The 21,559-nt window shown below is 34.8% G+C and overlaps 1 protein-coding gene across 1 annotated transcript; it reads left to right on the top strand.

Annotated features, from left to right (window-relative positions):
• Positions 1–5,144: 5,144 nt before the first annotated feature.
• NMBR (neuromedin B receptor) lies at positions 5,145–20,860 on the top strand. Its single transcript, XM_019756629.2, has 3 exons — positions 5,145–6,142; positions 14,351–14,699; positions 15,018–20,860. The coding sequence occupies exons 1-3, from the start codon at positions 5,721–5,723 to the stop codon at positions 15,417–15,419; spliced, it is 1,173 nt and encodes a 390-aa protein (XP_019612188.2). The 5' UTR covers positions 5,145–5,720; the 3' UTR covers positions 15,420–20,860.
• Positions 20,861–21,559: the final 699 nt, after the last annotated feature.

Genomic DNA, 21,559 nt, shown 5'->3' with positions numbered 1-21,559 from the left:
TTCTTTTGTTTCACATCCTCAACAGCATTTGTTATCATCAGTGTTTTGGATTTTGGTCATTCTAATAGGTGTGTGGTTGTATCTCATTGTTGTTTTAATTTGCAAATTCCTAATCACACATGACGTTGAGCAGCTTTGTGTATGCTTACTTGCCATCTGTCCATGTTCTTTGGTAAGGTGTCTGTTCAGATCTTCTGCCTATTTTTAAATTAGTTTGTTTGTTCTCATATTGTTGAGTTTTGACTGTTTTTGGTATATTTTTTTCTCCCCGTCTGTGACTTGTCTTCTCATTCTCTTGACAAGATCCCTTGCAGAACCGAAGTATTTAATTTTGATTAGCTCAATGAGCTCATTCTTTCCTTCATGGACTGTGCCTTTGGTATTGTGCAGTCATGCAACACTTACTGAAAGGGATACGTTCCGAGATATGCGTCATTAAGGATTTTGTCATTGTGTGAATATCATAGAGTGCACTTACACAAACCTAGGTGGTGATGTAGTCTACTACACACCTAGGCTATGTGGTATAGACTATTGCTCCTAAACTAAAAACCTGTTCAGCATGTTACTCTACTGAATACTGTAGGTAATTGTAACATCATGATAAGTATTTATGTATAAACATATAAGTATTTATAGCTAAACATAGAAAAGGTATAGTAAAAATACAGCAGTAAAATAAAAATGGTGCACAGGGCACTTACCATGAATGGAGCTTGCAGGACTGGCAGTTGCTGTGGGTGAGTCAGTGAGTGAGTGGTGAGTAAATGTGAAGACCTAAGACATTACATATACTACTGTAGATGTTGTAAACACTGTACACTTAGGCTACACTAAATGTATTTACATTTTTTCTTTCTTTGTCAATAAATTAACCTTAGCTTACTGTAACTTTTAAAATTTATAACCATATATATATTTTTAACTTTTAGACTACTATAATAAGACTTAGCTTAAAGCACAAACCCATTGTATAGCTGCACAAAAATATTTTCTTTCTTTATATCTTTATTCTATAAGCTGTTTTCCACTTTTAAGTTTTAATTTTTTAAAGTTTGTTGTTAAAAACTAAGACAGAAACACCCACATTAGCTGGTCTAGGCCTACACAGGGTCAGAATTATCTCCACCACTGTCTCCACCTCCACATCTTGTCCCACTGGAAAATCTTAAGGTCAGGAACAGGTGTGGGGCTATCATCTCTCATGACAACAATGCCTTCTTCTGGAACACCTCCTGAAGGACCCACCTGAGGCTTTTCTTGAGGATGTGTCACTCTTTTCAGAAATATGTCCATGGTGGTTTGTTTGGTTTGTTTCTTTTTTCATCATAGATTTGCTTGTAAGCAGATAATGCACCATGAATGTTCCTCTTTAGTAATAAAAATCCTTCAGTGTTGACGTCCATGCTTTCAAACTTTTTAAGGACCTCATAGAGGTCTGAACAAGCTTCTGCTATACCCTTCACTGTGAGTTTTCTTGGGAATTCTTTTTCTTCTTCTGCAGTTTCCTTTTCCCTTGCCTCTTCTTCAGCTCTGTGCTCCTGTTCCAGTTCCAACAACTGCTCATTAGTCATTTCCTCAGAAACCACCTCTAGGAGCTCCCTAATGTCATCCTCATTCACACCCAGGTTAAAGTTATTTGCCTTCTCAATAACAGCCATGTTGACTTTTGCAGCTTTGTCATTCTTGGCAAATCCTTTGAAGTCATGAACTAACTTCTTGCATATCTTCTTCCAGGTGCCATTTATACATTCCTTGACGACAACATCCCAAGCCCAAGCAAAGTTCTTGATGCAGTCATAGATATTTTAATCCTTTGAGGAAGGCATCAGGACCTTCTCCTTGTCTTCCTTAGTTGCAGCAATAGCCTGGGCAAAGGTTCTCCCCAAGCAGTAGGCCTTAAAAGTTGTTATAATTCCTTAACCCATTTGTTGGATCAAAGAGGTGGTGTTTCAAGGGAATAATACCACTTTGATATTGGATGGAAATCACCAATAAAAAGATGATCTCTGGGAGCATTATCAACAATAAGCAAAATCTTGAAATGTATGTTATTCTCCAAAGAGTAGTTCTCTATTACACTGGCATAGTAATTCAGGAAGGCATTTTGGAAAAAGAGCTGGTCATCCATGCCTTCTTATTGCACCTGCGATACCTTGGCAATATGTGCTTATTGATATGCTTGAAGGACCTGGGGTTCTCACTGTGCCAGATCACAAAGGGTTTCAAATTGTAGCATGTAACATTGTCCTTAAGCAAGACCATTATTGTGTCCTCAAAAGCCTTGAAACCTGGCTTTAATGTTGCCTCCTTATTGACGAAAGTCTATTTAGACATCCATTTCCAGAATAGGGAGGTTTCATCCATACTGCATATTTGCTATGGCAAGTAATTTTTCTCTGCAATCAGCTTATCTAGAGTTTCCAAAAATTCTTCAGTTGCCTTCACATCAGCATTGTCAGACTCACCACTCGCTTTCATGTTATGTAATGATAATGATTCTTGAGTCATTTAAACCACCCACAGCTAGCAGTAAAATCAACATTATAGTCAGATCCAGCTTTTTCTTTCAACATTGCAAACAGACTTTTTGCTTCAGCCATGATTGTTATGGTGCTATGGATATGCTTCTGTGTCTGGTCTTCAATCCAGCACAGTTCATTAGAAGTTTCTCAAAGTGTGATAGAGGACCTTATAAAATTTTTGTTAGTCTCATTGCCTTCAGTGAAGCAGATCCTTGAACAACTTCCATTATTTTGTTCTTGCTCTTCAAGATTGTAGCTATGGTGGAATGAGACTTGTCTGACTGGTGAGCAATAACCAACACTGGTTTTCCACTTTCCTTGTCCTTAATCACTTTGAGTTGCATTTCCAGGTCTATCACTCAATATGACCTCTTACTGGCAACATTAGGAATGGATTTTGTATGCAATGATGAACAAAACAACATAAGATTAAATCAAGCACAAGAGAATTATGCAACCAAGAAACGAGGTAAACAGGAGATAGATGAAGCTGCTGCTGATCCAGCATCTCATGGCAAAATGTTTTACAGAAAACATTTTTTTATAAGTGAAAAGAGTACACTCTAAAATAATAATAAAAATTAGAGTATAGTAAATACATAAACCAGTGACATACTCATTTATTATCATTATCAAGTATTCTGCACGGTACATAATTGTATGTGTTATACTTTTATATGAACATAACATGGTCCATGGAACATTGATTATAATAAAAGAAAGTTTGTGTCTTCACTAGATGTTTATGATGTGAATTGATTCTATACAGTTGAGATGATACCCATGTACTTATACATAATTTAGTGATACATCTAAACAGTGCAAATTATAATGACTTTATAACATATTTTAATATGGTATTAGTAAAGCCATCATTATTAAAACATTCATTATATTCTCCACTCCCATTAATCAAAGGCTTTAAGTAAATACATGTGGATTCACTTGAAATGGGAAAAATTCAATGTAATTCAGATGCCTTTTTTCTACAATGCCAGGCAACTGGATGTTTTTAAATCTAGTTTTTATAGTAAACATTTTTTCTCATCTAAGCTAAACAATTAGCATCATACAGACATAGATATAGCATAGATAGCTATGCAGCAATTTAGACTGCAATATGTTTTCATATAAAACATTAAAAGGAGATAATTGCAGTTTGAAAGTTTGAGAGATTTCATAATTTAGAAAATTGCTTTGGTAATTTACTTTGCACGATAAGATTGGAAGTTAAAAGAAAATAACTTAAATAACTTTGAAAATAAAATACCTGGATATATTCTCAGCTTTATATATACATGATATATAAATATATGTAGTATGTTCATATATACTCAAATATATGTATACAAACATTTTATGTAGCCAACTTTAACTTAACAGATTATTGTAAGTGATGGAGTCCAAGAAGAGTATATTGAGAAGAGTATCCAAGAAAAGTAGATTGAGTTAGAAAACATAAAATTGATTAATATGCAATTATTTACCTTGTCTAACTCAACTATGATAATTAAGTGTTGTTCTTGGTCAACAATACCTGAAAAATTTGCTTAGATATTACAAATTAACATATTTCATCAGCTTATGGCTAGATCATTGCAGGTAGTCCTTGACTAATTTCCTTGTCGTTCCAGTTTTATTCTTTAACAACCAAGAACCAATCAAATGTTTTTTGCCCCTAATGAATAGAATGTTATTTGGCTAACTTCAAAACTGTGCCATTTCTGGGCAGTTTATATTATATTAGACTCAGGTAGTTAATTTAGGAAGTTATTTTGTTCTGAGGGATATCATATTTAAAATAGTGTATCAGAAAAAGATGAAATACTGCATCAGATATATATTGAGTATATATTTAGGGCTGGCATTTCTCAGTCATAGGCATGTACATATGTAGCCTTAAAAGATATTGTCCAGCAAGTCATCAAAAGAAAATAAAAAGTCGGAATTCACTTTGAAAAATTGTCAGTTTCAGCTAACATTGAACATAATCATTGTGACCTCGCAAATCTACATCTGGGATTCAAACGTGCATCAGAAGACAGGACACAAACACTATTCAAATTAGCTAAAACTATAAAGAATCCAAATACCAATCAACCTACACATGCATGTGATTTATACTGGAATACTTTAGAGCAATGACAAATTCTATACATAACAGCATGGGTGGATCTCACAAATGTATTGTTGAGTGAAAGAAGCTGGACGCAAGATTACATGCTTTATAATCCCATTTATATTATGCTCAAGAGCAGGCCAACTACTCTTAGATGATAAAAGGCAGAATGAATGTGGTTACCTTAAAGGATCATGGTTAGATTGTAGGTTCTGAATGGTGGTTAGATTGAACTGTACGTTAAAGAATTGTGTCTGTTCTGCATGTTGTACTTCAATAACTCATAAATTTTAACATAATATACCAGCTGTAGGAAAGAGTTTCCATATGGGGTGAGAAAAGTGGATCATGGAAGAATACTGGGGAGGGAATTGCACTCATTTACTTCAGCCTTTGTCACTCATTCTCTTTCCTAAATTTAGTGTTACATCAGCGACTTGTCAGTTCAGCCTCCAAATCCTCAGAGGTTCACAAACTTCTTGTCTGGGGCTCCTCCCGCTCGGAGGCGGGTAGGGATGGAGGGACTCAGTGTGAGAGAGAGGTCTCAGATCCCCTCCAGTCCCACACAATATAACAGAAACAAGAGCCAAGCTGTAGGAGCAGCCAAGTGCCAGCTGCCTCATGCTAGTTCCCAGCGTTTCAGCTCCGGTTCTCTGGACAGCGACAGGACGACTTCCTCCCTTCCCAAAGAACAGTCGGGCAGGTACTATTATTAATCCCAGAGGGATAAATCTTTGTTCACAAAAGGGCTATTCTCTGCCAGCTATAAGCGAGAATAAATCCGTGAAGATTGGAACGAAGAAGCAACTGCTTTGCCTTTTAAATTGGTATTTATTTTTTAAAATTCGGAGCCAGAAGGAGCCAACGTGCGCCTTCCAGAAGTGAAGCACTGAAGCGTGCGGACATCCCTCTCACCGGCCCTGTGGTCCCTGGGACGCGCGGTGTGACGCATTCCCCGCAGGCAGTACACTTGTCCTGGCGAGAGGGAAATCCATTAAGCCTGAGTCGTGCGCGTTCCACTTTTCAGGGTACCTGGGCGCACGGAAACTCCGGCGGACTCTGCTGGAGAGGAGACCATGCCCCCCCAGTCTCTTTGCAACCTCTCCCAGACCGCCGGCGCGAATCAGAGCGGTGTCTCTCCCGGGGTGTCGGACAGGGATTTCCTGCCCGCCCCCGACGGGACCACCGCCGAGTTTGTGATCCGCTGTGTGATCCCGTCCCTCTACCTGCTCATCATCACGGTGGGCTTGCTGGGCAATATCATGCTGGTGAAGATCTTCATCACCAACAGCGCCATGAGGAGCGTCCCCAACATCTTCATCTCCAACTTGGCGGCTGGGGACATGCTGCTGCTGCTCACCTGTGTCCCAGTGGATGCCTCGCGCTACTTCTTCGACGAGTGGATGTTCGGGAAGGTGGGCTGCAAACTGATTCCTGTCATCCAGCTCACCTCCGTGGGGGTGTCTGTATTTACTCTCACTGCCCTCAGCGCCGACAGGTAAGGGCACAGGTACTGGTGGGATGGCCTAGGAAAGTGCTAGGAAGTGCACCTGGGAGAGGAGGAGAAAGGAATAGCTGGGAGGAGGAAGAGGAGATGGGAGAGGGAGTGTCTGAGAATTAGTAAAAAAAAAAAGTTAAAATGGACTGAGATATGAAGCTTGAAAAGCATACAAAAATTATTACTTTTTAGATAACTAAAATTGCATTATTTTGAAATTAGTTTTAAAATTGCATGTAATAGTCTTCCTCCTCCCCTCCACATACCTTGGGAATCTTATTACCTATATCATTAAAAGGCTATAGAATAAATGAGCAACAGAGCTTCTATCTTGTGTAAGCTTTCTGTGTGTGCCTTAAATCTGAGACGTTCACTTTCCTTATTCGGTAGTTTAACAACCTGATAGGTAAGAGTGTCTGCCTTAATATTAGGGAAATGCTTGATTCTGATTTTTTTCCAAATAAGAGGAAACATCACCTATACTTATTAACTAATTTCTGCTATCTATTTGAAGCAAAAACAACTAGAATGGTAAATGACAGATGACTTTACACATACTTTTTGTTTTAATTACTCAAGTCAAGTGTTATATATATATTTATAAATATATATATATAAATTTATAAATATATTACATATATATATTTTTTCTCCCACAAATAGGTAGGTACCAAAATTTTGTATCTTAAAACAGTGTTGTAAAAATACATCTTTGATGTCAAACCTACTTTTCACATATTTTTAAAGGTGGGAAGTGTCCAGTATTCTACCTTGTAAATCAACTAGTTTAACTGCGTCATTTTCCAAGTGAGGCTATTGAGGCCCAGGGAATGTAAGTTCCCCTGGCAGAGCTGAGAGAATCCAGTGCCACTGCTGCAGGCTCTCTACATTCCAAACGGTTTCACACATTTAAGCAGGAGGGATGTCTGGATGGAGGTGGGAGCAAAATGTCCAGTTGGGCATCATTGCATGGAGCTGTACTCTAATTCCCTCAGGGGTATAAATAATTGAAGTCGGATGATTAAGGTGGTGTTCACTCTCCTCTTTAATTTTACATATTGTTAGTAATGAAAAATGAGTCCATCTAAATTTCCTGACACATACAATAATACCCTTACATCACTTTGGCATTGAAAAGTTCATCTTCATTGAAAGAAGACAATATGCAGTGAACAGCCACTGTCTTTTTAAACCCAATACTATTGATTGTTTCTTGTCTGTGTAATATTTTTTCTAAAACCACATTCCTATAAAAATGGGTGCCGTTGGATAAATTACACACCTTACTTTATGACACAATTTCTATTATCTTTTAAACAAGTTTTCTTTAAATTCATAATTAAAATGTGACTTTGTAATTTAACTGCCCTTCCTTAGAGGACCTATTTTAAATGCAAAGTTTTTAAAAATTCTACTTAGTTATTAAATAAAACTTAACGAATAGCTAGCACTATAACATTTAAAACTACTATCATTATGCTTTCATTTTTAAAGGCAATGTTATTAGCAAGACCTAGGACTCAAGTATATTTCACACTTCTTTTCTCTATTGTCATGGAGACAGGTAAATTGGCTCTGACAAAGGTTAGAGAAAATGCTATTCCTCACATATTTACTGACTTTTCCAGTTTCTTATGTGTATTATGTACTTTGTAAATTAAAGCATGGATACTTTAATAATAATGATAAAGAAAGGTGGGTTGCCTTTTCTACGTGGTGCAGAAACTACTCTGGCCTATCAATATGTATTTTGGAAATATAAATTAAGGAACTGAAATAACTGGTGATGAAATAACACAATACATCCCAAACATTAACTGAAATGGTTTGAAAATATTTTGTTATATTTGTCTATACTTCTGTTGTTCTTCCAGAACATAGTAATCTAAGTGTCTATTTGTACTTGATCTCCTCATACTTTATCTCACCAAATATTTTTATTCTTGTGGATTTGGAAACAAGTGTAAGACTAATTTCACTTAGTACTGTGCTAAGTTTTTTTTGCGTGAGTTTATTATCCTTAAATGCTATGAGGTAGGTACTAAATTACCATTTTAAACTGAAGAAAATTAAGGCTTGAAATTAAGCAACATTTTCATGATCTCACAGTGAAGGAGCCAGCATTTGAAACCAGTTCCAAGCTTGCAGTCTTTACCATTAAGCCACATTATTACTTAGTAAAAAGAAATTACTATTTTTTTCCTGTTTAATGGAAGACTAAAACATTAAAACAAAGCACCCAAGAATAATAAAAAAAGATGGCAAAAGTTGATTCATTAGATTCAATAGAATGAAAGAATGTCATAAACGTAATTGCAAAATAAAAGAAACACCTTGAGTTCAAAATGAAGTAATGATCGTAACAAGAGGATAATTGAAAAATAAAAGAGTTTTTATGATAGTTTTTAAACAACAAATTCAATAGTTTGCTAAACCAAACCAAATATTCTACCTTCATGAAATGGCTGAACTGTCTCCCTAAGAAAATAAAGGTAGAGAGTTTAGAAATAGAGATCACAGTAGTACAGAAAAAGAAACAGGAAGATAATTAGATTTTGGAAAGCATGTAGCAATGTAAAATGGAAAGTTGATGTTATATGTCATTGATGACAGCATCACTAGATAGCAGAAACTGAAATAAGAAATACAATATTTATGAATCTACCTTCCATCATGTGTAAATCACCTAGTTTCACATGGGTGGTATGGGTGATACTTTTGTTACTTGTGATTATTAACCCTTGACTTTCCAAATTCTTATGAGTAGCTTCAGCTGATCCATCCTTAAGATTACGTTCATTTGTGTCCACTGTGGCTGTGCTTCAAAAGCATTTCATAACCACAATGGGAGGAGAGACAGTACATGATCTGCAGTGGTGACCGTAGTGCTCTCAGTTTATTTTTTTACTTTTATCTTGCTGGATTTTTTGATTACTGTTTTAAAAATGTACTTCTTTTGCTTGCTCACATTAAATAGCTGGTAAAAAGTATTTGCATATTCTGTGTTGTATTCTTTCTATTTACTACCAGTTTTACACAAACACTTTCCCACCCCCAGTGTTGGGACATGTGTACTGTGATACTGGGTAGGCGGAATTCCATCGATCACATTTTGATTGTGGTTTGTATTATAGATATCTTCTTCATTATCTACTATGGTAGCTGTGGTTCCAAACTTAGAATACTATTTCTTTCATTCTTGAAAATCTTTTGGCCTCTAAAAACCCATAATTAAAATGCAAAGTAACTTTTAAGAATGGGTTCTCCTTTTTCCTTTATAGCAAAAATTCCCACAGATTCCTAGTGCTAAACTATAAATGTTATCCTTTTATGTACTTACAAGTGTAAAACTAGATATCATTTCCATACTCTGTTTTTTTTATTTAAATGTTAACTAAAATGCATTTACAAATTAAAATTTAAAAATCTATAAAACAATAAAAATGAAATTAATATCAATGGAATGTACCAGGTTATGTTGTTTTTTTTTCTGATACAAAATAGCCAATGTTGGATTGAAGGGAAAAATAATATTGCACCTAATCTGACTAAAGTGCCTATGTATTAATAATCTCAAGCTTTTGTTTGCTACTTAGGATAAACAGATTTTGTGCCGTAACTGAGCTAGTTCTCTTAGGTATGAACCTTGAATCATTCATATCATACCAAAGCAAACAGATAATTTCTTCAGCATAACTATTTGTTAAAATATTGAAACAGATCAACTGTGGCCCTTAGGTCTAACACTCCCAAGGTTTTAGGAAGCTTTTTCATTAGTCTTTGTCCAGTGCTGAGCGGGAGGGCCGTTATCTGTTTGGTGGTTTCTTACCAAAATTCTTGACAGAAGCTTGGTACTGATTAACCAGCTAGACCTGACTGGAAATGCTTTCTTCTTTGGTCCACAGCCCTGGGCAGTACGCTGAGAAGCTCCTACTTCTCTCAGTAGGTGCTGAGATCAGCACTCAGCGTGCTTTTCTAAGCTCTTCTGAAGAGTTCAGGCTGGCTATAGATACCTAAGAAAAGAATCCACACTCACCCTACAGATAACCCATGTTTCCAAGTGATGGCATTCATTTTCACCTTCTTCCAAAAGAATTTGAGGCAGCTTAAAGATAAAGATACATATAACATACAGGGAATAAAAAAGGGAGGAAAACCGGGTATAGGGAAAATAAAAGTGACCCATACTTTCAGGAAATGTGAGTCTTGTATTTGTTTGAGAGCTTTCTACCTGCTAATTCAAAAGGACAATTTGTTTTGCATAACAAGTGTTCAGTTGTTATTTTTACATAGCTGTAGACACAAGATGAATTGCAATCTGCACTTAATTTATTACTTTTTAATTTGAATTTATATGGCTCTTCCATATATAAATAAAGGTTGTTATATTTGACTCCAATAAATCAGATAGCTTTTATTCATTAGTCTCAAATAATTCTAGCTTACTTCCTTTCCCCTTCTAATTCTCACATTGAATTAGGTGCTATACAACCCTTACAATATTCACACTATTGCCATAATTTATGTGTTACTTTATAGGCTTTGAAGATTATTCATCCACCTTGACCTGGAACCTTTGGGACACACTATAAATTAGAAGAGAATAAACCAGGCTGGGGCTTCTGGAATCTAGCTACTAGTCCTGCACCTGTTACGGTCAAATGTTCAAGTTGGACAAAATGATAAAATAGCACAAACAGCATGCCCATAAGGCACTATTTTCCTCATTTTTAAAATAAGAGTGCTATTTTCAACTGTACAGTTGAGGGTCCTAAAATGGTATACTACTACCTCCCTCTCTGAGTATTGAGCAAAGAGTGACTCAAAGAGAAGGTACTCTTGGTAATTAGGGAGGCAACTAGATGCTTGGTTCGGTGTTCCAGCACGCTGCCTATTGCGCTATACCATGTTACGACATCTCAGACAAGTCTCTTACTTAATTATTTATGCTGCTTCTCTTTGTCCACTTCTAGGTGGAAATAAAGACCTTCTAAGATGTACTGGTCAGACTTTTGCCCCTAGTGATACAATAAATAGGGAGCCATCCATTCTGGCTGAGCCATAAGATCAGACAGTAAATTTCAACACTTACTTATTGGTAGTTGTCACCAGTAGTACAGTTCCTATTTGTGTGTTTCAACCCCCAAAATAACGATTTACCTTGGTCCTTGCAATTGCAGATCTCCCAGGAGGGTTGACAATTTCCTAGGTCTTATATAGGTTTTGGACAATATTTTGTTATTGTTTATTAGATTATTTATTATTGTTCATAGATTTTCTTCAGCTCGTTGGAGAACCTCAGACACACCCTAAATGTACTGACAACCTGGTATTTTGAATGTTCATTGGTTTTTCTATATAGAACACATGTCTTCATCAAACTTCCATTTATTTTTTATCCTGTATTTTCTGTTTTTGTTCTTTTAGTCTCATTTGTTTCCACATGACCAAGGTTATTTTCATTTTCATGTTCCAAAGTGATGATCCAGCCTGATTTTGCTAGCTTCAAACTTAATGAGCTATCGCTTAACTTATTGTTTTAATTATTGATGCAAAATATTAAATATTATTAGGTCCACAGCCCATCCTTCGTGAACACTGCTAATTAATTGAGGTTCTTGGCAATATCTTCTATTTCCTGTTTTTCAAAGGTCTTCATGGGGAGCAAGAATAAATGCTAAACCTTCACTTCTTCCTAACACCTCCCTTGATTCATCTATTTGTTATTAATTTTAATTTCTTTCATAATCAGCTTTTCAATAAGAATATTTTTTCAACTTCCAATGTAGATCTTCTTCTTTCTTTTGTTATTTGTGGATATTTAAGGGGAATATGGTCCCAGCATAAACAGACCAAACAAACAAACAAAACTGGGCACTATTCTAGAAGGAGAAAAAAACTAAGCATTTTCTCTATTAGATCCATAGATATATGCTAACTTGAAAACTAGAAAGATCTTCTAGAATTTAAAAATAATGATAATTCAGAAGAAAGGATGTAAACTAAAGTTAATAAATTATCTTAGAAAATAAAACCAAAAAGAAGGTAGAAATCAGTTTGATAAAGTCAGAAATTAAGAAAGAAGAACTGAGATTCAAGCACTGGGGCTTCAATTATTCAGAGAGGTGGTTTAATCCTTTAGAAAAGGATTAAATTCAAGTAAATGGAAAATTATGTAAATGAAAAAAAATTACCACATAGTAACTCTAGGAAAATCAGAGCCATGTGTAAGTAAGAGAACGTCCTCATAATATACTACTTAATTCTGCAGTGAGTGCTATTTTTTAGTCATAATAGTTATGTATTGACTATATTATAAACACATAATATATCTTACTAAATCAGGAAATTGGGAATGAGGGAAATAGATGTAGTAGAGAGAAAATCTTCAACTACCATAACAGGATGTCAAGAACTAAGGGTTATAATATTTGATTCAAGAGTTAGTGACAGAAGCACTTTTTAGATATATGGAGGAAATGATGTGAAATTTGTTTTAACTCAGGAGTGGGACTTGAGATATAACAAGGGACGTCTATATTTTCTTTATAGGACTTTTAATGCTCTCTGATTCATAAAACAAACAAACAAACCTCTGTGAATGTATTAATCTGATTAAAAAATAAAGCAGCAAAAATAGCTCCTTCTAGTTACTGATTGTAACTCTCCCTTAAATTTCTTAAGAATGTGAAATGAAACAATAGGAGAAGGGAACACAAGCTGAGTGAGTTCTGCCATGTGTAAAATCTGGGTAAAATGCATGATGGCACGCTATTTAATTTGGTGTTGAAGCCCCTTGCTATTCCTCCACTTTAATTTCTATACATTTCCTGTTTCACGTGGGAAGGTCCTTCAGATCAAAATGCAAATGGCTTTTCTCTTACTGAAGGTCTGGGGATGACACTTTGATGAAAGTCAGGACAGAGACAGGATCCAGAGAGCTGGTTTGAGGCTGGGAGCTCTTATGTCCTGTGGGGAATGGGTAGCATCTTTACAGAACCTCAGAAAGAGACCTTAACCGCTTGTTATGTAGCTTGAGATATTTTGAAATTTTAGAACATTAGGCTAAATCAAGTGTAAATACAGGGTTATGGTATAGTGTGTATCTGCTCATTGCCAGGCACCTCACTGTAGCAGGTGCTCTATACATTTTTTTTCTAATCACGAAAGTTTGAGGGAAGTGTTTTTATCCCCAATTTACAGAGGAAGAAAAAGACCTTCAGTGAATTTTCAACAGATATCAGAGAAAACACCTCAGATTTGTTTGACTAAAGTCACGTTTTACTGTATATTGTTAACCTCCTAGGTATACCTTAACCTGAAATATTTTCAAAGGCAAATATAAATAATTTGAGGTTTACATACAATTTTTTGCTTTGTTTGCATTATTATTGATTGAGTTAATTGTAGGTTTGGATAGTTTAGGCCATTGGGTTCTGAAGTGTGGTTTCTTTACCTCTATGATGGTGTCAGGTGGGAGAAGAGAGGATGTCATGAGGTCCTGACATTAAATAAATTTGAAGTATAAAGATAGAATATTATTCCATTGCTTTCAGTTCTTATGATTGAATTATGGAGAAACACCCAGTTTGGATTAGTCTGTCAGATTTACTCATGTCCTTAGAAAAAAAGTGTGGAACTCAGGCTCAGAAACTCAAGAAGAGTATCAAGGTAGAATTTGATGATATTATTTTGTGGACGTTTTATATTTTGTGGTTAATGCATATTATAGCAATTACAGTAGTGAGAGATTTTTTAAAAATACAAGTATTTAAAGAATAACATTTAATAAATGAGGATACTTGTAGTATGTGTGGATTTTGGGAAAAAAAAGCACCACAAAACTGTGTAAGTACTAAACAAATTACTACAATTTGGGAAATGACAACTTCAGATATTTTCCTCTGTCTTCCTGTCTTCTGTGCTAATAAGCAGTGGAATGACTTTCAGACGGAGGCATCAGGGATCTTAGATATTCCATACACTACAGAACAGCTAGGGAATAATGGAGTGCTGGCACCTCTCTCTTAGAAAGATTTCTCTTTCCTGTCTTTCCTCTCCCCTCCCCTCCCCCTCCCTTTCCTTCCCCTCCCCTCCCCTCCCCTCCCCTCCACTCTCCTCCCCCCTTCTCTCCTCCTGTCCCCTCCTCTCCCCTCCCCTTTCTTTTCTTCGTTCTTAAGAGTAATTTGTGATGTATTGTCTTCCCAGGTACAGAGCCATTGTAAATCCCATGGACATCCAGATGTCAGGGGCGGTGCTGTGGACCTGTGTGAAGGCCCTCGGCATCTGGGTAGTTTCTGTGCTGCTGGCTGTTCCTGAAGCAGTGTTTTCAGAGGTGGTGCGCATTGATAACTTGGATAATGGCAGCTTCACAGCGTGCGTACCCTACCCTCAGACTGATGAATTACATCCAAAGATTCATTCAGTGCTCGTCTTCTTGGTCTATTTCCTCATACCCCTTGCTATTATTAGTGTTTATTATTATCATATTGCAAAGACATTAATTAAAAGTGTACATAATCTTCCTGGAGAATACAATGAACATACCAAAAAGCAGGTAAGCCTGTGCATGCGTGTGTGCGTGCGCGTGTTGGGGATGCGGGGTCAGCTGCAGTAACTGCTATTTTGTGTTCTATTTCATGGGCTGTCACTACTAGGAAGGATTGTAAAAGTCAGAGGGCCATGTACTGGCCTGAACTAGAAGGAGCACTGGGGGGTCTCTAATGTGTGGCCATATCCTAGCTCTGTTATGGCTCACTGAGGTCCAGCTTCTCTGCCATTTGGGCCTGGGACCATTAGAACGTCTTGGAAGGCTTTTTTTTTTTTTTTTTTAACATGCATTTTAACCAATGAGAATATTTCTTTGTATTTGCAGATGGAAACACGGAAACGCCTGGCAAAAATTGTGCTGGTTTTTGTGGGCTGCTTTGTCTTCTGTTGGTTTCCAAATCACATCCTCTACATGTATAGGTCTTTCAACTACAACCAGATTGACCCATCTCTAGGCCATATGATTGTCACTTTAGTTGCTCGGGTTCTGAGCTTTTGCAATTCTTGTGTCAATCCATTTGCTCTTTACCTACTCAGCGAAAGCTTCAGGAGGCATTTCAATAGCCAACTCTTTTGTGGGAGGAAGTCCTATGCGGAGAGATCAACCAGCTACTTAGTCAGCTCTTCTGCAGTGCGTATGACATCTCTGAAAAACAACGCTAAGAAGGCAGTGACCAATTCTGTTTTACTAAATGGGCATAGCATGAAGCAGGAAATGGCACTGTGAGTTTCACCATTCAACTCACTACCTGGAAAGAACTTACTTTTCTGTTTCTATTGAGTAGAGCAAAAGGAAGCAATTTTCTCTTTCTTGCTAGTTCTCAGCTAATTCATTAGATAATTTCATGATTGACTTAGAAAAGGCAAGGCAAGTTACATTTAAAAATATGTATTACATTAAAAGTGATTCAAAAAGCAATTCTATGTGTATAGATCAATAATGCTTCAGGATTTAAACTGTTGCTAGAGTCAACTTTAGCGTATTTATCTTAAATTTGTTTTATCTTGAAGCAGGAAATAAGTTCCTGTATTGACTCAATGATTCAATGAGGGTAATACTGAAACTCCTAATTGAAATACAAGTCATATTTTCTGAGTGAATTTTACTCCTTCCTAGGGCATGTATATATCTCCTTTGTTTGAATAAAATAATTAAAAATTCAAAACGTGAAACTTAATAACAAGTCAATAACACTTATTGTAATTCTTTGTGTGATTAATCATAATTTGTACAAATATACCTGTAACTTCTAGGTATGTGATTAGAAGGTCTGAGGGCATTACTACTATAAATGGTAAAATATATCAACTGAATATGATTTCCATGATGAATATAAAATAGATATCATGTGTTCCAAATGATGAAACTGTGACTCAGAAATTGGCATGGTCACCTTTCTGTACTTTCCTAAATCCCTGAATATTTGGATGATTCTGTTATAGCTCTGATAAGATTTGTGTAATTCTGGTGAGTTCAACCATGAAATCATCATTTCTTGCAACAGCCAGCTGACAAGGTAAGTTTACTCTGCGTGCTATCACAATTCTCTCTGAATAAATGTCTTGGGTTTTTTCACCAATATATAAAGATGGTATTGATTAAATTCTAAAAGCTACCCCTTCTTAAGTATGTATCTATAAATCTAACATTTGGATTAATATATTTCATACTATTTTCTCTTTCCATATTTGCTGAGTGGAAAGAAAACTCTGTTAGTATACTGAGCTCTTTCTTAAATATCCCTAACCTATACTACTGAAGATATGAAACTATCAATTGTATGTAGCAGTGGGAAGAATAAACACAAGAAAATTGCCTATGATAGTTGATAATAATAATGATAATGAACATTAATCAAATATTTTCCATGTTCTAGGTATAAACCTAAAGCATTACATGTACTATCTAACTTAATCCTCAATATATAAACCATGAAGTGAAAAAGAAAAGTAGAATATGTATGAAGTTACAATGGGGGTTGTCTCTATTAAAAAAATACACAATGCTGCAAATTTTACAAAAATACCTGATTATGTGAACACATTGCCAGGGCCCTGAACTTAAGCTTTGTTCACTTCATGGTAATTCTACCTCTGAAACATGTCTCGTTATTATCTTTATTTTACAAATTGGGAAACTGAGTCTCAGAGATATGAAGAAACCTAAAGAGGATTACACAACCATGGGAAGGGTGGGATTTAAAGCTGGATAGATACCACACCACGGTGTTGCCCTCACTATTCTACCACCACTCAGTTGTGGCTTTTCTTTTTTTTTTTTTTCCTTTTGTCTTGGATAGTTGTTTTCAACCTTTGGGAAAGTTTAGTTCCATTCATTAGAAAGGTGCAAAATATTTCACACAGATTTTATACTGACACTGGGTATTTTATAAATCTTTTAAGACTCATTCATTAAAATCTAAGGAACCAAGGGTAATCCTTGGTCAATGCAAAATTTATCCTTGCTGGTTGTAAGATGATGGTAGAAGTACACATGAGAGGATTGCAAGATATATACATTTCGAAAGCTCCTTTTAATTTCATATATATACAGACATATTGCTTTATATCCATATAAATTTTTAAATATATGTATATATATGAAGCTGAGGGGCATATACATGTACATGTTAAGTATAATGTCTTGATAATGTAAAGTTTAAGAGAAAAATACTGTTATATAACCTGTTATTGGATGTATTTTTCAGGAATAAAAAACATTTATTGATTAAATATTTTAGAAACATTTTGTTTACAAATGTCTTGTTAAAAATCTTTTTTTCAAATGGCACTAATGCATTAAAAATGACACCAAAACTTTCAGTTTTTCTTTTAAAAAAATAATTTAACAATAGCCACATATATGATTATATAATATTACCGATATTGTCAAACTTTTGGCTGCATTTAAAATTTTTCTTTGTGGTCAATATTAATATTGAAAGTCAGATTTTCTCTTGAGGCTGAGCCCTGGTTTGGGAGACTCAGTCAATACTTATAGCTCTGTTCATAAATTAAGCAGGTTGAGGATTGTGTAAACATTTTTGAATCTGGCTGTTGCACTTCACTGCTGGGATATAATCCCAATTCACTCACTGTTATGATTTCTCCTTTTCAAAAGTCCTGTGAATTGCACCATTTTCTCAACTATTCCCTTTATTAGAAATAGCGTCCTGAGAGGTAATATATTAGCACATATTCTATATTTAGTACGATGAAGGCAAATATTTAATATTTGCCTTTATCGCATACTTCCAAGTCAAACAAAACTTCATACCATACACATATAAACATACACTCACTCGCGTATGAGAATGGGTTCATATCACAATTAGAGCTGAAACTTTGGCATTGATTGAATTTTATGTTTACTTATACATGTTTTATGTATTTATTTTTGAAATAATTATATTTATTTCTGGGCATTTCATTTGAAGATTTTATTGTTCTTATCATTAAAGAATAAAGTTAAAAGAAATAAACCCCAAATTTATCTATAACGTCAACCTACACAAAAGCAAATCAAACCGATTATTCATATTAGGCAGAGTAGAACAAAATGCCAAACTCCAAATCTGGTAAAATAAACATAGAGTGAAACAGACCTTTAAAAAGGTATCAATTTCCTGATTTATATAATTTCATCTAATGATATCTTAATTCAAGAAATGTTAGGAGAAAACTATTCTAATATGGTAACATCTGCCTAAGTGGAGGGAAATATCACCAAATTATTATTTTTAGGGTAAGTATAAGACATGTCCTTTCATGTCAGTCTTCTCTTTAAACCAGCAGTTCAAAAGAACTACAAAATGTTAGTGTCGTTGGAATGCTTGGAGAAGAGAATGCTCCCCTTTAGTTATCTTGTCTGTAAAATGGGTTAAAAACATCATAAGGGTTAAATTAGATAATGCATGTAAAATACTCATGTGGTGCCTGGCATGTTAGTAAGCTTCCAGTAAAAGTAGATTTTATCATTGTGTTTTAAAGTTATCTTTCTACATGTAGTAAAATAGTAATGGAGTTTATTAAACACGCACTATAAGATTTGTCAGATGCTGTATTATATCCTTTACAGGAATGCTTCATGTCAGTTTACAAGACCAGCATTATTCTGATTCACATTCTATGAATGAGGAAACTGGAGGTAATAAGCAGACAGTGTAAGGATGGAAGAACTTATTGTTGAACTCTTGTCTATCTGAATTTAAATTCGTATATTCTATCTATAGTCAATATTTCCAGGAATCTGGAATTCATATAATTCATTGGAAGATGGAAATAAACATGTCAACATTTTCCTCCCTGAAAGGTAGAAGTTATCTGATGATGGAGGACAAAAAAGAATGTTTCTCTGAGTTTACTTTTATCATTCTTAGGGTAAGAATACTAGCTTAAATTCTGAGTCACCCAGGTGAATACCTTTATAACCATAATTTCTGCCCCTGAGTTTGTTCCTCCATTTTGTGCATATTATATAAAAAAAGGTTAAAGAGAATAATAAAAGTTAATGGAACATTTTTGATACCAAAACACATATTTTATTTGACTATTTGCTTGTTAGAAGATGACTTAAATTTTTATACGATTCTATAGAGCTGTAAAATAGTTAATGGATTTTGAACAAGTATAATTTTTCCATTTACTAATATTTTATTACTGGCTTCACTGTACATTTAGGAAATATTTCCATTAAGTTTCTGAGAAATGAAATGTTTCAACCATCATGCTTCTCTTAAAATAGAGCAAGCATATGTATTTCAACTTCAAATAAATTAACATGTGTGCATATTTTCTTTAGATTTTTTCATAACAAGGGGGCAATGTGTGAGTAAATATGGTCAGTTTTGGTGAGGAAGCCATTTTTCCAAGTTATGAAAGAATGAAAAAAAGAGGGCTAAAGAAAGTCTGGTATAACTGCATCTTTAATGATTATTGGAGGAAACGTTACTTGTGTATTGTGGTTACAGCATTTTACACCATTTTATTTTCTAAGTTACTTTACAAAGTTATTCCAAGAGCTCTATTTTTTCCACGTGTTGTGTCTTACCAAAATCTCAAACAAGAAATTTTCTTACATACAGACCCAAGTCTTAATGTATGGTGGGTAATTTTTGTTTGAAATAGCATAGAACAAAATTTAACTAACATGTTATTTCTAGGAACTAACTCTCCTCTTGGGCAATAAACAGATAATAATTATTCCTCATAGCAGAAGAATAATATAAATTTAATCCACTCAGGGACCTAAAATTTATTTTTAAGATATTTTATGGTACTTAACAGAACTATTTGAAATGGAAACCTGTAATCATTTGAGGTATTTTAGCATTGTAGTTAATTAAATCTGAAAATCAAATACTTGAATGTTGAAATTGTTGCATATGTTGCAAAAATTTATTTGGGAAGCATGAGTATATTAATTAAAACTTATAATTTTCTGCTGAATGTTAGAAATGTGTCCATTTACTTTTAATATGTGGTATTCTGCTGCATTCTTCAAACCAAAAAGTGTAAGCCCTCAGTAGTATGATCCATCTTTTACCATTTTGTATGTTTATTTATGTGCATGTCTAAAAGAAAGAGTATGTAAAGATTGTCCTATGAGAGCACAGAAGTAGGAGAAAAGAAAAATCCACAAATTATTTTAATATGACCCTGTTGTTTCCGTTGGACTTGCTAATCCTAAGTTTCTGGTTTCCAATGAATAAAGTTTTTTCATGGAAAAGCAGGAAGATTTTGATCAAATGACTATATGGTATCTTGCAAATAATAAAACTCAATGGGCAATTGAGTTTAGTGTACACTCCTAAGTTATTTTAAAAACACAAATTTATCCAAATAGCAAATTAACAAGAGTACTGTTATTTCTGCTTATGTGTTTAATCAAATCAATCTCTTGGAATCCACGTGGACCATATAAAAGTGCATGTTGAATTTCAGGTGTGCTTGATGCCTGCATTAATTTTGCATTTCAGCCTAAGCTACAATAAGCTGAGTATTTAAAAATTAGAACTTGTTTCTCCTCTTTAGGCATTTTGCCAAGGAACATATTAGTGAAGTATATCATTGTTTGAATAAAATGATCTGGCATATCTCACTGTAAAGGGCAGGAGGATACATTTCTCTAGGAGTATTTATTATTAGTGAATGAAATTTAAAAAAAAAATAGAAAATAAAGATAAATGTTTGAACACTTTTAATGCTTTTTAGTCCTTTATTTTATATTGACCACAGTTTTAGAACACCACATTGGCTTCTTTTTAATTAATAAAATCAGAGTAGAAAAGTTACATATGTGACAAAAATCACAAAGCTCTAGAGTCAAGTTCTACAGTTTTCTTAGAACACTATTTTGGTGTGAAGCAGAGAAATTTCTACTTAAATTATCTCATAATTATACTCTTTCCTTTCCTAGCATTTCCTTAAATCATTTAAAATCTAAACATCACTGTAAGTATAATTTTAGATTAAGGTAATTATATAATTTTATAGTTAAAACTAAAATCCTGCTAAGTACTTGTGAGAATAAACTTCACAGATGGAACTGTAGAAGCAAGAGTTAAGAAGGTAAATTGGTGTCAGGCTGTGAACGGTTTGAAAGACATGCCACAACAGGATTCTGTGTTGCAAGTTAAGGGCAATAGCTGATTTTGAGCAAAGGGATGTCTTAATCAAAATTGTGCCTTCAGGTGACTAATATGAAAGTAGAATGAATGGTTTGCAGTGGGTAGAGACTGTTAGGAAACAAGTGGAGATTATTGCTCAGAGTAGTGCACATAAAACAAACTGTGATGACCTGAACTAAGGTGTTGGAAGTGAGAATAGAAAGAAGATGGTGAGTGCCAAAGATAATTTAAAGATAAA

The sequence above is a fragment of the Rhinolophus sinicus genome, linkage group LG05, assembly GCF_036562045.2.
Source record: "Rhinolophus sinicus isolate RSC01 linkage group LG05, ASM3656204v1, whole genome shotgun sequence".
Lineage (NCBI taxonomy): Eukaryota > Metazoa > Chordata > Mammalia > Chiroptera > Rhinolophidae > Rhinolophus > Rhinolophus sinicus.
Note: the sequence above shows the minus strand (reverse complement) of the source record. Positions and strands in the feature narration are given on the sequence as shown.

What these genes read in the sequence shown, in the direction of transcription:
- NMBR (XM_019756629.2), top strand. Translation starts at nt 5,721, where the DNA reads ATGCCCCCCCAGTCTCTTTGCAACCTCTCCCAGACCGCCGGCGCGAAT. An exon ending in ACTGCCCTCAGCGCCGACAG is followed by an intron (nt 6,143 to 14,350) that starts GTAAGGGCACAG and finishes TTGTCTTCCCAG; the next exon opens with GTACAGAGCCATTGTAAATC. An exon ending in ATGAACATACCAAAAAGCAG is followed by an intron (nt 14,700 to 15,017) that starts GTAAGCCTGTGC and finishes TTGTATTTGCAG; the next exon opens with ATGGAAACACGGAAACGCCT.